This window comes from Adiantum capillus-veneris, chromosome 10, assembly GCF_014529385.1.
Source record: "Adiantum capillus-veneris isolate H3 chromosome 10, ASM1452938v2, whole genome shotgun sequence".
Taxonomy (NCBI): Eukaryota; Viridiplantae; Streptophyta; class Polypodiopsida; order Polypodiales; family Pteridaceae; genus Adiantum; species Adiantum capillus-veneris.
This window is the reverse complement of record NC_140940.1, coordinates 17,014,184-17,028,802: the sequence shown is the minus strand read 5'-3', so window position 1 is coordinate 17,028,802 and position 14,619 is coordinate 17,014,184. Positions and strand designations below refer to the sequence as shown.

Here is a 14,619-nt window from a genome sequence, read left to right as displayed (position 1 = left end):
GATAAAAAAAAATGAAATCCATTTCAATATTTTCCGAGGGGCGGGTGGGTATGGGTAAAGGCTGTAACAATCCCTGTGCCTTATGCCTGTCAAACTTGACCTTCTGGCATACCAAGCAACTGCGCACAAACTCTTTCACATCCTTCTTCAGTCTCCGCCAAAAGAAATCTCTCTCTACCCCTTTCATGGTGGTAGCAATGCCGCGGTGACCCGTAAAAGGTGGACAGTGGCAATCAGTCATAACCTTTTCCCTCAACGGCTGTGTAACGCACAACATAGTCTTTTTCATCAAGTAGCTTTCCCGAAGGGAGTATCCAGCTACTGTCTCCCCATCCCGTATCCGTGTGAAAATATCTGCAAAATCTGTATATGTGGCACATTGATCGACCATATCCTCGAAGCTCCTATGATGTATCGCAGAAATAGCCAGAACCAACGGTTTCCGAGACAAAGCATCTGCCACCACATTCTTCTGTCCCTGCACATGGACAATCTCGAAGTGGAACTGTGACAAGATGTTCACCCATCGCATCTGCTTTTCCGAAAGCTGCTTCTGTGACAAGAAGTAGCGCAAACTCTGATGGTTTGTAAAGACAATAAAATCCGCTCCGAGTAGGTAATGCCGCCACTGAGTAAGAGCATGGATAACCGCCAAAAGCTCTTTCTCATAAATCCGTGCTGTCATCTCCGGCCTAGAGAACAAACGACTCTCGTAAGCTATGACATGGCCTTCTTGCATCAAGACCGCACCCAGACTACGACCACAAGCATCACAAAATACTTCAAATGACTTCTGCAAGTCCGGCAAAGTCAAATCTGGTCCCGTAGTCAATTTCTCTTTCAATGTCCGAAAGGCAGTCACCTCTGTGGTCCTACGAAAAAGGTACTCCTTTCTGTGTCAAGGTATGCAAAGGGGAAGCAACCTCTGCAAACTTTCGTATGAACCGCTTGTAGTACGAACACAGTCCCAAGAAGCTTTTAACTTCATGGACATTCCTCAAATCGTGCCAATCACGGATAGTCTCTATCTTGGCCGGGTCCATTTGCACTCCTGCTGTGCTGCTGACACAATGTGTCCCAAAAAGTCTATCCATGGTAGGAAAAATTCACTTTTCTTAGCATTAATCACTAGTGTGTGATCTCGTAATGCCTGAAAGACTTGAAGCAGATGATCTCTGTGTTCTGCCTCATTCTTGGAGAAAACAATGATGTCGTCAAAGAAAGTGCCAACAAATAGCCTGTACTCTCGAAAAATCCTATCCATCATCCGGTTAAATGTCGCAGGAGCAATGGTTAAGCCAAAAGGCATCACCAAAAACTCAAATAACCCAAAAGTCGTCCGAAAAGCTGTCTTGTAGACATCTCCTGGCGCGATCCTGATCTGATGATATCCACTCTTCAAGTCAATCCTGCTAAAGCACGAGGATCCCTGTAACTTGTCGAGTATATCATCAATCCTACGAATCGGAAATCTGTTCTTGATGGTGATTTCGTTGAGAGTGCTATAATCGATGCACATTCTCCAAGATCCGTCTTTCTTCAAAACCAACAACACTGGAGAGCAATACGGTGAAGTACTAGGCTGGACAAGACCCTTTTCCAAGAGGTCTTTCACTAAGTTCATAATCTTTTCATTCTGTACTCGGCTCACACGATAAGGTGGCCGTTTCGGTGGTGTGCTTCCAGATATCAGATCAATGGTATGATCTTCAGGCCCTGTCAAAAGCAATCGGCATGAGTGTGGAGAAAAAAATCTTGGCATTCTTTTCTTCAGGTCAAAACATATTCAACTTTTATCCATCGTTCAGTTCTCCCAAAAGAATGAGTAAGAAAACTGAAGTTCTTCAAGTACAATCTCTAAGCCCTTCATTTATCAAAGTCGCTTTCTCGGCCCGGTAGTCAACCACGGCGTAGTTCTTGTGGTACCAAGGGATCCTGAGTAGAACGTCACTGGCGTGCCCTGAACACCCTTGTCATTGCAAACGAAGTTTGCCAATGCTCGGTGTAATGGCAACATCCCATCCGGGTGCCAGTTGAACTACCTCCGCCTGTGGCGTCAGTCTGTCGGGCGTAGTTCCAAATCGAGCCACCAATTCCAAGTGAAAAGAAGTTGGCCTTGGCTCCTTCAAAAGAGCTTCCTGATCCTTCGCTTTGCCCCGAAAGCGGCAAAGTTTGTACTTTCATTCATTAGATTCGGTGCAGGTCCCACGCCATGTGGTACCAGTTCTGCTTTTCTATCTGCCTTTTCTGCCACATTCCTCAGCTGCTCTCGAACTCTCAGACCTGTCGTCGTCTTTATCATTCTGTTCTTTCTGTGCCTTATCATGGCACTTTGCGGAAATATGTCCATGTTCCCCGCATCCAAAGCACTTCCCCTCTCTGATGAAGCGAGCTCTCTCCTCAGGAGTAAGGTTGGGTCGTGCATCCTTTTTTTTTCTCTGGATTGCTCTTTTTCATTCTACTTTCATTCCCAGAAGTCTGTTCGGCTCGTTGTGTCATGGCCTCATCTGTGGGGTAGGTCAGACTGCAAGAGTGAATGGCAAAGCCCCGCTTCGCATGACTCATCAACTCCTGAATAGAAGCTGACTTCTGTTCCAAGCAGTGATTTCGGATTTCTGTAGGTAGACCCAAGGTAAACCGCTCAATCTGTTCTCTGAACGAGATCTTCTTGAATGAAGAGGCGGGTAGAAAAGAGCTCCAGAATCTTTCACAATAAGAATTCACTGTATCGCTCTTGGTCATTCGGAGATGGTTCCAAGCAGCTCGTATATCTCGCTCAAACTCTTGAGTCAACCAAGAAGAAATAAAAAGCCTCTTGAATTTCAGCCATGAAACTGTCACAGTCTTGCTTAATAGAAGCGTGGACCACCAAGTACGAGCATTCCCCTTAAAGTAAGAGGCAGCTCTCCGAATCTTGGAGTGCTCTGAATAGCGTCCTCCCGCGAAAGCGATGTCAAACTGCTGTATAAAGACAAAGCCTTCGAAGCATCTGAGTATCCTCAAAAGTATCAAACTTGATCGAGTGGCCACCTTCCTTAAACTCTCGGACTTTCTTGCTTTTATCTTCGAGAAAGTCATACTGGTTGGCTTTGTAAAAAAAATTCTTCTTGTTCGCATAAAACTTTCCGTGATTGGAATCTGAGTTGTCTGTAGACGAGTCCTCAGTAGAACTGTCAGTCTCTGGGCGAGAGGTAGCCTTCTTTGCCTTTTTCTTGCCCTTTCCGAAGCTTTGTGTCTTGCTTCACTTTTTGCTTTTTCTGTCTTCTTTGCTCTAATCCGAGGAGCTAGAAGAACTGTCAGAAGAAGAAGAAGAAGAACTGGGTACTCCTTCAAATCGAACACGCTTCTTCCGTTTCTTTGCCTTGTCAAATGTCAACCGACGACCCAAATATCCCTGGAAGTCAGTGCCTTTCTTTTGCTTTTTGCCGTGCTTTTTGTCTTTCTTTTGCACGTCGAAAAGCTGAGCAATCCGTGCATCAACCACGTTCTCCAGTTCCTTCTCCGTATATTTCTTGGAGGCAGAAGGTTTCTTGAGAGCGGATTTCGGGAGTGGTGTTGTGGTTCTCTGCCACTCCGTCTGTACCTCTTCCAAAGAGGTCTGGTTCATATATTTTGCCATCTTCGGATCCTTGGCAAAATTGAGTATCATCTTTATTGCATCGCCGATCAACTGGCGACGCTCTATCTCTCGCCGCTTCGCCTAAGTAGGCCAAGGCGGGCCATACTCTCTGCCTGAATCTTCGTTGTGATCCCAGCCCGCATCTCCAGATGCAGAGGGAGTCGACTGATCATTGCCTGAAGCCATAGGTGCCGCGGAAAAAAATTCGGGGATCGGATTTCCCGTAGAAGAGAAATCGGCCGTGCTCTGATACCACTGTAATAGACTTGGACACTCCAAGTCAAGAATCAACCGCGACAGCACCAAATAACCACTTCAAAACAATTCACAGATCACAATAGATTTGCACTGGCCCGGCGGAGTTCCGTGCCTAGAGATATTGGCCCCAAAGACTGGCGCCCCTTTCGATATTTCTTTTTATATTAATCAATCATCAAAGTACAAGAGAGCGGTAGGGTTTCACTCTCAGACTCTGCGTCCAGATGCTCTGAGAAGTGAGGCCCTCACCACTAATTTAAAGGTTACAAGGGATGCCCAAAAGCAGAGCCCCAAAAGCTTTAAAAATCAAAAGCATCAGTTCTCTCTCTCTCTTAGAGAGTCTTTTCTCTTTTTTTCTATAAAAAAAAAAGCAAAAGCAAAATTCGCGTCGCTCATCATTTTTCAAAAATTTTTTTTTAATAAAAATAATCCGCCTTCGTGATTTCCGGAATTTAGGGTTTTTGGCAAAAATTAGGGTTTCTGCTGTCCGCCACGTCATCACTTTGTGACAAATTCCATTTCATAAAGTCATACAGCAGAAAACCATCAGCCCAATCAGTATCCGTGAAATTCAAAGGAAGATAAACGACTCTATTCCATCTAGGTAATCTATGACAAAGGAGCGGAGTAACTTCCCTGTTTTGCAGTCCCGTCTGCACCAGATTCAATCTTGTTGATCTCCGAGATCTCTCGGAATAGTCGAAGATAGTCCCAAAGCCTCAAGGTAAAGTTCAAGTGAGATATCGGACCATGATCTATCCGCAATGTGTTTAGCAATCGCATCTAGATCTATCCCAGATCTCATTGATGTCCGGATTGACTAATTCTTATTGCGATCATGTCCATCTCATCTGGAATTGCAAGATCGTCCGCAATGTGTTTAGTAATCGCATCTAGATCTATCCTAGATCTCATTGATGTCCGGATTGACTAATTCTTATTGCGATCATGTCCATCTCATCTGGAATTGCAAGATCGAAATGCTGCAGTCATTTCGTCTTTCAAACATGCACTCAAACACGACTCACATGAGAGAGCACACATAAATCAAATTCATTTCAAGAAATCCCATGTCGAAGTACTTCTTTCATAAAGTCATACAGCTGAATACTGTCAGCTTGTCAGTATCCAGGAAAATCAATGACTTCATTGCATCTAGGTAACCTGTGACAAAGGACTCAGGAGCGGAGTGACTCCCCTCTTGTGCAATCCTGTTTGCACGAGATTCCAACCTTGTTGATCTGCAGGATCTCTCGAAATAGATGAAGCTAGACCGAAAGCCTCAAGGTGAAGTTCCAGTATCCGATGAGTATCTGCTATGTCCTCCTCTATCCACTTCGCATCGAATGTTGGATAGTTCTTGAATTTCACTAAGAACCGCCATATGACTTTACCTTTCACTTTCCTTTCCTTGTGAGCCAGTATTTGTTCTGCAACGAGTATCTCCTTGCTCTTTGCCACTTCAGGTTTCTCCTCAAGCTCCTTGTCGACTGACACCTCACCCTTGAAAGGTTTCAAGAGAGACCTCCATCCACTTAGCATCCAATGCCGGATAGTTCTTAAACTTCACTAAGAACCGCTGAATCACGTTACCTTTTACTTTTCTTTCCTTACGAGCCAAAGTTTGTTCTGGAACGAGTATCTCCTCGCTCTCTTCCACTTCGGATTGCTCATCAGGCTCAACATCAACTGGCACCTCACCCTTAAAGGGTTTCAATAGACTCACATGAAATGCATTGTGAATCTTCCAAGTATTAGGCAACTTCTGTCTATCTTCTCTTGAATCTCGAAAGGGCCATACTATCGAATAGGTAGCTTTGGAAAAAGTCGCTCCTTTCGCTTTCGTTTCCTTAGGCGTGCCTTCTCAAACCGTAAGAGTACCCAATCATCTTCCTTCAGTTGCAAGTCGCGTCAATGTTTATCAGTTGCCTTCTTATGCCGTGCTTGAGACTTCTTCAGAGCCTCGCGAACCTTGGCAAAAGAAGTGTCCATATCTGTCGTACTAATCCGCTTCAAAATCTTATCTTTGGTGCTTAGAAATGGAGGAACCTTCTTAGCACCCTCGATTACTTCAAATGACGCCTTCCCTGTCAATGAATGAACTGTGTTGTTGTAGGCAAATTCCACCAAAGGCAAGTACTTTTCCCATCGAGTCTTCTGGTCCGAAATGTAAGACTTTAATAAATCCAAAACCATTGAGTTGGCTATCTCAGATTGCTTGCCTACCTATGGGTGGAATGAGGACAAGAACTGCAACTGCGTGCCAATATTCTCCTTAATTTCCCTCCAAAACAAAGTAGTGAATTGGGGGTCTGTATCCGAGACTATGGACTTAGGCATGCCATGTAACCGAAAAGTCTGTGAAACAAACAATCTCACCAAATGATCAGGCTTAACTGTCTTCTTTACCGGAATGAAATGGGCTTGCTTACTGAATTCGTCGATGATTGTCCAAATGCCATGATGCCCACTTTGAGTCTTGGGAAGATAAAAAATTAAATCCATGGCAATGCTTTCCCAAGGACGGGTGTCAGGTGCAGTGGAAGTGTTTAATGATTTAGCTCGGATCTAGTACTCTGCACAAACACAAGGGACACTTTACTTCACTTGAAAGAACTGAACAGATTTGAATGAAAGAGAGACACAAGATAGAGAGAAAAGAGACGACACCGAATGTTGGGTCCCAAACCCTCAAGGGTCCCCTTGCTTTGTTGCTAGAGCAAGTAATTTCTTTATTCTTGCACAATGCTGATACAATGACTAAATGCTGATGCTAATGGTAATTGAATGCTGGGTATTGGTACTGATGCTATTGCTACTGAGTACTGCTGGGTACTGAGGTACTGAGAAGTTCTACGACGACGGGTACTGTTGGTTCTATGCCGATGATGGTGATGTTGACGACGAGGTATTGATGGTTCTATGCCAATGACGATGATGTCGACGACGACGAGGTACTGATGGATCTTTAGTGACTATGATGACGACGACGACGAGGTTCTGTGGATCCTTATGCCGAGCCAAGGCACAAGGGGTACTAGGTGCTCGGGTACTGTGTTGACGACGACGACTGAGTACTGCTGGGTACTGAGGTACTGAGAAGTTCTATGTTGACGACGATGGGTACTGTTGGTTCTATGCCGACGATGATGATGTTGACGATGAGGTACTGATGGTTCTATGCCAATGACGATGATGTCGATGATGAGGTACTGATGGGTCTATGTTGACGGTGACGACGACGACGACGACGACGAGGTTCTGTGGATCCTTATGCCGAGCCAGGCACAAGGGGTACTAGGTGCTCGGGTACTGTGTTGACGACGATGACGATGTCGACGACGATGATGATGTCGACGACGATGATGCGGTTGAATGCCGGAATCTGCTAGCTACCACGACGAGGCTAGGCTGTAATCTGCTGGCGCTTCAAGATGAAAACGCTGGCTGTCTTGGGCTGAAAACGCTGATCAGGCTGGCTGAAAAACGCTGAGGGAGAAAAGGGGCTGAAAACGCTGGTGCTGGCCTGCGTTCCCGAGTCTGTAGGCTCTTCTGCTGCCGCTGCCTCAAAGGCTGGGTCGAGTAGGCCTAAATGAGACCCCACGGCCTTGCTTAAGAAAAATGCTGAAAATCCCTTATTAAAAGATAAGGTGTTAAGAGGTGGTTCACGCGGCAAATTGCCTACATGCTGAAATGCTGTCCTGTGCAAGAGAGGGTATGCAACTATGACCGCCTAGACATGCACGTCCTGTTAGAGGCTCATAAAGTGGCAGGCTAGGTCCTAAGCTAATGACTCATGCTAGACTGTAGCAGAAGCATGTCCTGTAGCGCAAGTGAAGTGTGCACGTGACAACGGGAGGGTATGGGTAGAGGTTGTAAATGTCTTGGTGCCTTATGCCTGCCAAACTTGACCTTTTGGCATACCAAACAACTGCAAACAAACTCGTCCACATCCTTTTTGAGCCTTGGCCCAAAATAGGTGGACAATGGCACTCTGTCAAAACCATTTCCCTCAAAGGTTGTGTAACACACAACATTGTTTTCCGCATCAAATAGCCGTCCCGTATTTTGTGGATTTATTGCCTCTCTGATGGCTTGCCGATGACAACCAGCTTTTCGTCAGCTTACAATTTACATGCCTTGCAAGTCTCTTCACAACCAAGCGCATAGTCTGTATCTTATAAGCATCTTCATCTCCATTGCTTTGATGTGCAAAAAATCTGACTTTCTTCGCATCTTCACTTGATTCTCCTCAAAAAGGCACAAACCCTAAGCTTGCCATGGTCTTGAGCTGATTATCAAATGGTTTGCGAGATGATATTCAAAGCAAATTGCTCTCGTTTCCTCTGTAGGGGCACCAAACATAAACTAGTTGTAGGCGAACGCTACCAGAATGAAAACACTAAATAGATTAAAACAATTCAAGTAGGTAAATTCGTCTTCACCAAAAACTCGCTTCAATCCCACAAAAATATAAAGTAAATTGGATGCTAAAAATTCCTTGATTGCAATCCGAAGAAGAAACATCAATCACACCCCCTTGTGTACGTAGACAAAATCTCTACTGCAAGCTTTTCAATATCACAAAAAACAACACCGTAACCAAATCCAGCTACCATCAAAGCTTTTAATAGAAAAACGTAGAGAATTTGCTAATGATTATTCACCAATAACAATATGCAAATCGAAGATGGATCTCTCCTTCAGAGCACGATGACCAATAATTGATGATTATTCACCACTAACCAAATCCAATGACCATTAAAGCTTTTAAAGAGCAAAATGTAGAGAATTTGATGATTATTCACCAATAACCATATATGCAAAGCCAAGATGGATCTCTCTTTCTTCAGAGCACGGAGAGTGCACAAAATAAGCATCTAGGCATGCTGAAAGAGAGATGCTTGCAAATGGGAGAGAGACACCCTCAACCAAGCCACAAATCACTTCCAAATACTTGAGCTATGGCTCTCAACCAAGACCCAAGCATCCGCCCTCTGCTTGTTACCATGAATGCTTAAAATATTTTTTCGGTTTCCCCCCCGCCCCCCCCCCCCCCCCCCCCCCCCCCCCCCCCCCCCCCCCCCCCCCCCCTCATGCTACACCTTGCTCCCTTTTCAACCTTGAACCCACACACAAAAGTTCCTCACTCCTTTCTACCTCTAATTTTGCAAAACGATCTATATTTAGCGAGATGATGTATCTTACTAAGACTAGTCGCTTGTGAAAATTGTGGCGCGTGCGCAACTTATTTCCTAAAATGGTTATGATCCACAGTGATGTCTTATTTCATTTATTCACATTCTTCTTATGGGTGTATGACTTTGTCCACATTGAAGCCAAACACCAGGCACAACATACCATGCAAATGTTACTCGGAAAGGGAGCAAGGTCAACCTCTGTGGGGACGACAACTCTCCATCACGAGTTTAACATCCCACCCGTACTTGCCTTTTGTGGGGGACAAGGAGCTAGGGCTTCTGACAAGTACCGCTCGGTTTCATCTACCTGGATAGGCTCCTTGGTAAACAAGAAGCCTAAGAACCAACCGTTCAAGAAGTGAACTTGGACGACAAGAATTCAGAATTGGATGAATAAGAATATCCTAGTGGTTGACTTTAGCTGAGTTTGCTACCACGCATGGGACAAGTGGGACGAGAGGCATTCGTGCCTGGCGTTGGAGTCCTCTAAGACGGCCGGCTTTGAACAAACTCGTGGATACCTGGTGCAGCTCAATAGGAGCACTAGAGTGAATAGGAAAGAGGAGAGAATGCTGGCTCTTGCGAGAGTAGGTGGCTCAAACTGGCTGATAGTTGTATTCGCGGACACAGCATCTCCTCGCTGTGCTCCCAATTAGAGGATCGTTCGCTTTCGCATTTGCTGATAATTTGTTCGGCGGTTGATGATTCCAGGGGGCGCTGGCTAAACCGATTCAACTCCACCTTCAACGCAATTGACCCTTCGTTGGACCCTGAAGAAAGGACCGTTATCCTCCTTGGTGGGGAGGCTCGCGGGAAGCGGATGCCCTTTTGGGTATGCCGTGATCAGCACTCGAGGGATGGAACCACAGGGCACGTGCTTGTGGCGAAGTTCCTCGATGAAGTTGTACCCTTGTACTTGGGTGCTCTGCATAGGCGGATGGGGAGATAATGCTCCCCTTCCTATGCTTTTATTTTGAATCCGATCCCTTCCGGGGAAATGACGTAATTCTCCCCAAGCGAAGCCAAACGAGCTACGAGAGCTTAAGTGCCTTTTTCCCCCGGGGGGGTCAACTTCACCTAAAAGGGGTTGGGAGGTGCAAAAGGGAGACACCACCAAACTCAGCGGACGCCACCTGTGAGCCGACGCCCTTCCAAGCGGGTATGGCATTTCCTAGGGGAAAACCGTGGGGTTACAAAGGTAGTTTAGTGAGGTGAGCGATAAGCTACCTGGAGGAGGCAACTCCAAAGGGAAGACCGAAACAAGTCCCGCAGTACACCTGGGCTCTGAACAGAGGTACTTGGTTGCTGTCACGCCCATATCAAGTTAGCGAAATGGGTCTCTCAAGGGTTAGGGTGATGGCCCTAAGAGTGTAGATAATTCTGGCCTCTCGCAGTCCAGAGGAAACTAGTGACAAAAGCGTCTGCCTTAGGATTCTGGGTGCATAGTCCTGGTCGTTCTTCTTGTGCACTTTTCCGGTGTATAAGGAGAGCGGCTGGGAGTGCCCTACCCGACTCCTAAAACAAAACAAAACAAAACAAAAAACATACCACAGCCACCTCTTACATAGCGAGAGGAATGGAGTCTTGAGGTAGGACCTTTGCCAGCTATATAGGCGAGAAACATGGGCATCACCCAGGCAGCCCCTTCCTCCAAACATGCTATACTAAAGAGAGCACTTCGTGAGCATTTCAAAGGATGGGTTCATAGAGAGACAGAGATCCATGGAGGCCTCATGGTTGTAGGGTTCCGATTGGCCAGCTCGGTTTCTCATTACATCGCCTTGAGATAGAGACTGCTGGAGAAGCTCGGAGAATTTGTAGACTATGGAGGGAAAAGCATTATGTATGCGGCTGCAGGGCTTGCTCTCAGGGACAGATACTCTACATTGTTTAGAGAGCAGCGCTCCCTCCGCAACCTTTTAAAGTCAGCAGATTATCCACAGCCCAAAAAAAAACTGCAGGGGGGGCCCTGGAGGCGCGTTTTTGTCACTGCAGTATGGGAGTGAGGTGCGACATCCGGTGTGCATCTCTAGGGTCTCCCTGGGCTGCTTATGCATCTCTCTAGGGAGATCTTCATTGACAGGTGGCTGCCTACAGTTTTGAGCAGTTCGTGATTAAGATCCATGTCGAGTTGTTGGTGTCTAGGTGGCTGTTTGTACTTGGAGAGAGTTATCTTTGGTTGCTGCCTCGCAGCCTCTGCATAATCTTTATACCTTTTCTGCTGCTACTTTGACATGCAAGTTCCGCTCAATGCTCTAATGCACACAACATAATCAATGCCCCCCACCCAAAAAAAAAGAAAGAAAAAAACCCCTCCCTCTTTCCTTCCCACAAGTCACACAAAAAGAGTATTATAGAGCGTGTTCTGTGAAAATTGTCGCATTTTGTAGTGAACTAGTTGCAGTAGCAATATTGATTGTGGCTGTGATTATGCATTCAAAGTGGGAATGGTTTTGTGTACAGGATAGAGATGTCAAGCTCTGTTTCCGATCTTAATCGGGATATCGGTGACACACAGAAATTGGCTGTTGTAAATAGGCTAGCAACACACCATGGAGCAATTTTTACGGTTGACTCCTCTGAGCATTGTTCAATAGATAACATTTCTGATGTCAGTGCTGGAATTTGGAAGCCATCTCCAAAAAAATATGTAACTGCAACTGCGATGCCAAGAACATTACCAGGTGTAAAATGCCTTTCTTTATAGATAAAATGCCTTCCATTTTTTAAGATACTGCCTGGGGTGTCCATCATGTGATGTTTTATCCTACACTGAAGTTCGTTCTAAGGTTTTATAAAATATGGTACGTGTGCACAAACATATCTTTTTTCCAAAACTTTTTCGGGTGCCTCTTCTCAAGGTAAGTGGGTTGTCAACTCTTTACACTAGCGCTCTTAGGGAAACAATTCGCACATTAGACTTGTTGGCATCAAGCTCCTGTCAGAATTGCTTTGGTTTACCACTGAACCAAAGGTATATTTTTTAAATCTATTATTATTATTATTTTTCACCATCAGGAAGGTAGCAGGTAGCACTTTATACATATATGTGTATTTACAACGGGACTTGCTAAACACATCATGCCCAGAAGGGGCCATACCATGGGGAACGACTTCTCCAATGGAGAAGTTGGTAAACACCCATTGAAGGCAGCCTGTGAGCCTCGAACCCTCAACCTTGGGGTTGGATTACGAATGCTCAATTATGGGTTTGAAATCACACGAAAAGCTCATGGACTACGATGCAAATTATTTAAGGTTTTTCTTCTTATGTCACTAGATTTCCAAATGTTCTTTCAAAGTTCGATATCACGACTCTGCAGCTCATCATTCAGGGGAAAGCGTTAGTGCGCTCTACTAAAATTCAGCAACATTTTCCCCCCAGTTACTGAGCATTAATCGTGGTTATGATGAATTTTGTCAAACCAAGGTGTGCAACAAACAAACCCATTTCTCATCAAATGGTCAGAGGATTGAAAAGCTGGTGCAGTGGGATAGAGACATCAAGTGAGAAACACTATATATAGGCTATGTTGTTCATCAAGGGCTAACAAAGTCACATTACATAGAGAAAAAGCTCATGCTACTTCAATTAAGATTGGGGTCCTTTTTCCCCGAGTGTGTCGCTGGGAATTGTATTTTAATTTAAGTGACTTCTACTGATTCTTTTGTTTGGTTTGATAGCCTCTCATGTATGCCAGCCTTCGTACTGTGATGGATACTCTTTGCTATTTTGATCACAAGGACTCACTTATGAGATTGTTCCAGGCTTGGTATGTACCAAAGAGATTCACTACTAGTAATAGGGAGATGCTACTTGCATGCACCAAAATTGCCACTCTCTCCTTTGTACACTCTCGTGCCACTGGTCGGTGACTTTTCGTGAATACTTTGGGGCTAGATAGAATTGAGGACAATCGTTGATCAACATTAATTTAACAAAAAGTTGTGGATTGGTTGAGTTTAGAAGGGCTGCAATCACATTTTTCTGAAAGAGCATGCACATCTAAAGAATGCGAGCACTACACATGACAGCCGCGGAAGAGATCTTATTTGTCAGCTTTGTTAACGAGGGTTCTGATCATGATTTAAGGAGGTTGTGTACTGAGCTTTGGTTTGCTTGTTTGTCTACTTATGGACAAAATTTCAGCACTTCATACCATTTGCAGAACGTGTTCCATGTTACAAACCATGTTATTTACAAGTATATATGACATACTTCTTGCAAGAGTACTACATTTTGAACCTCTTGCTACATGGTTACTATAAAAAGTAGTTCCTCTCTTATTGCCACATGTTTTTGCTCATATCATCAGCATAAAACTCTGATCCTATGTTGAACCCTACAGAGAAGGGGGTAGTTTTGGCTCCATATACAACTAGACATGCCACCTAGGCTCACATGAAGACAAGAGACGATAGATACCAAGGTAATTCAAGGAATAATGAAGACAGGTAAACAGACATCCCACATGCCCCACAACCCTCCCCTTGGGGGCTTTGGACTATGACAATTGAAGACAATCTAATCCACTGTAGGAGCAAAAAAAAACCTCTAATAGTGGAGCAAACCTTCAATTTAGGAGAAGAAAGAAAACTTGAAAAAACCTTCCATCAAACAATGTAGCCATGGGAAAGACCAAGCTAACCTAAGCTATTCCAAAAATGGCTCTATTATAAGAGGGAGAGAAATGATACAAATAACATCTTTAGAGAATGTCATTGTCACTATCTAATGAGTATACATGGTTTTTGTTGTCGCCCTTCTCCTCCTCCTCTTTGTACGACGTCTTGATGCTTTGGCATAATTGTCGCTATTGTCCTTGTTCTTCAAGTAACTTTTGGAAGGAGGATGGACCTTCTTCCCACATTGAGTGCATGGTTTGGCGATTAAAAAATTCTCTGTCAAGAAGATTTGACATTATTATTTGATGGTGAAGATGCATGATTAGAGATTGCTAAAGGTTCTTCTCTTGAATTAGGTTGTGCCTGTTGTGCATTTTCTTTTTGACCAATAATGAGTTACACCACATCTTGCATGTTTTGTACTAGATGGTATTTTAAAGAATGGTCACCAGGTTTGAGGCGGTAAAGCTCCCAAAAGCATTGCAGTTTTTATGCACCCCATGTTTGATGTATGTGAGTTGTGCCACCATGCTTTTGAGTCGATTCATAAGGCTAGCTATGTTTTTATGAGGTTCCATTTTGAGTTTGTAAAGCTCTTTTTTAAGCTAACCTTAGTCTTCTTTCTTTTAGCCCCAAATTTCTTCTCTAACACTTATGAAGCTTGTTTAAAGGTCTCAAACTCACCAATGAAGTGCACATAGTTGCCATGTAGTGAGGTAATGATAATGCATAATGCTTGTTCAACTTTTGCTAGTCAGTGTTGCTCTCGACATCAGCTCTACTATTGGGTTGGAGTTGTCGTTTGTCCCATTGAATGACTCTAGTTCGTGTGCTCTGATTGGATGATGGGTCACTAGGGAGGTTAACTATGAACCTTACCTATTTTTCTACGAAGGGGTCTTATCCTTGGAGACT

General features: G+C 44.4%; 1 protein-coding gene across 3 annotated transcripts in view; it reads left to right on the top strand.

Moving 5' to 3' along the window:
- The window catches only part of LOC147448504 (uncharacterized), an 87,817-nt gene extending 76,003 nt beyond the window's left edge, over window positions 1-11,814 (top strand). For all 3 annotated transcript variants that reach the window (XM_086521085.1, XM_086521084.1, XM_086521086.1), the window contains one exon: window positions 11,542-11,814. In XM_086521085.1, the coding sequence (XP_086377211.1) occupies window positions 11,542-11,785 (244 nt within the window). In that variant the 3' untranslated portion in view covers window positions 11,786-11,814. The remainder of the gene's footprint in view (window positions 1-11,541) is intronic.
- The last annotated feature ends 2,805 nt before the right edge of the window (window positions 11,815-14,619 follow it).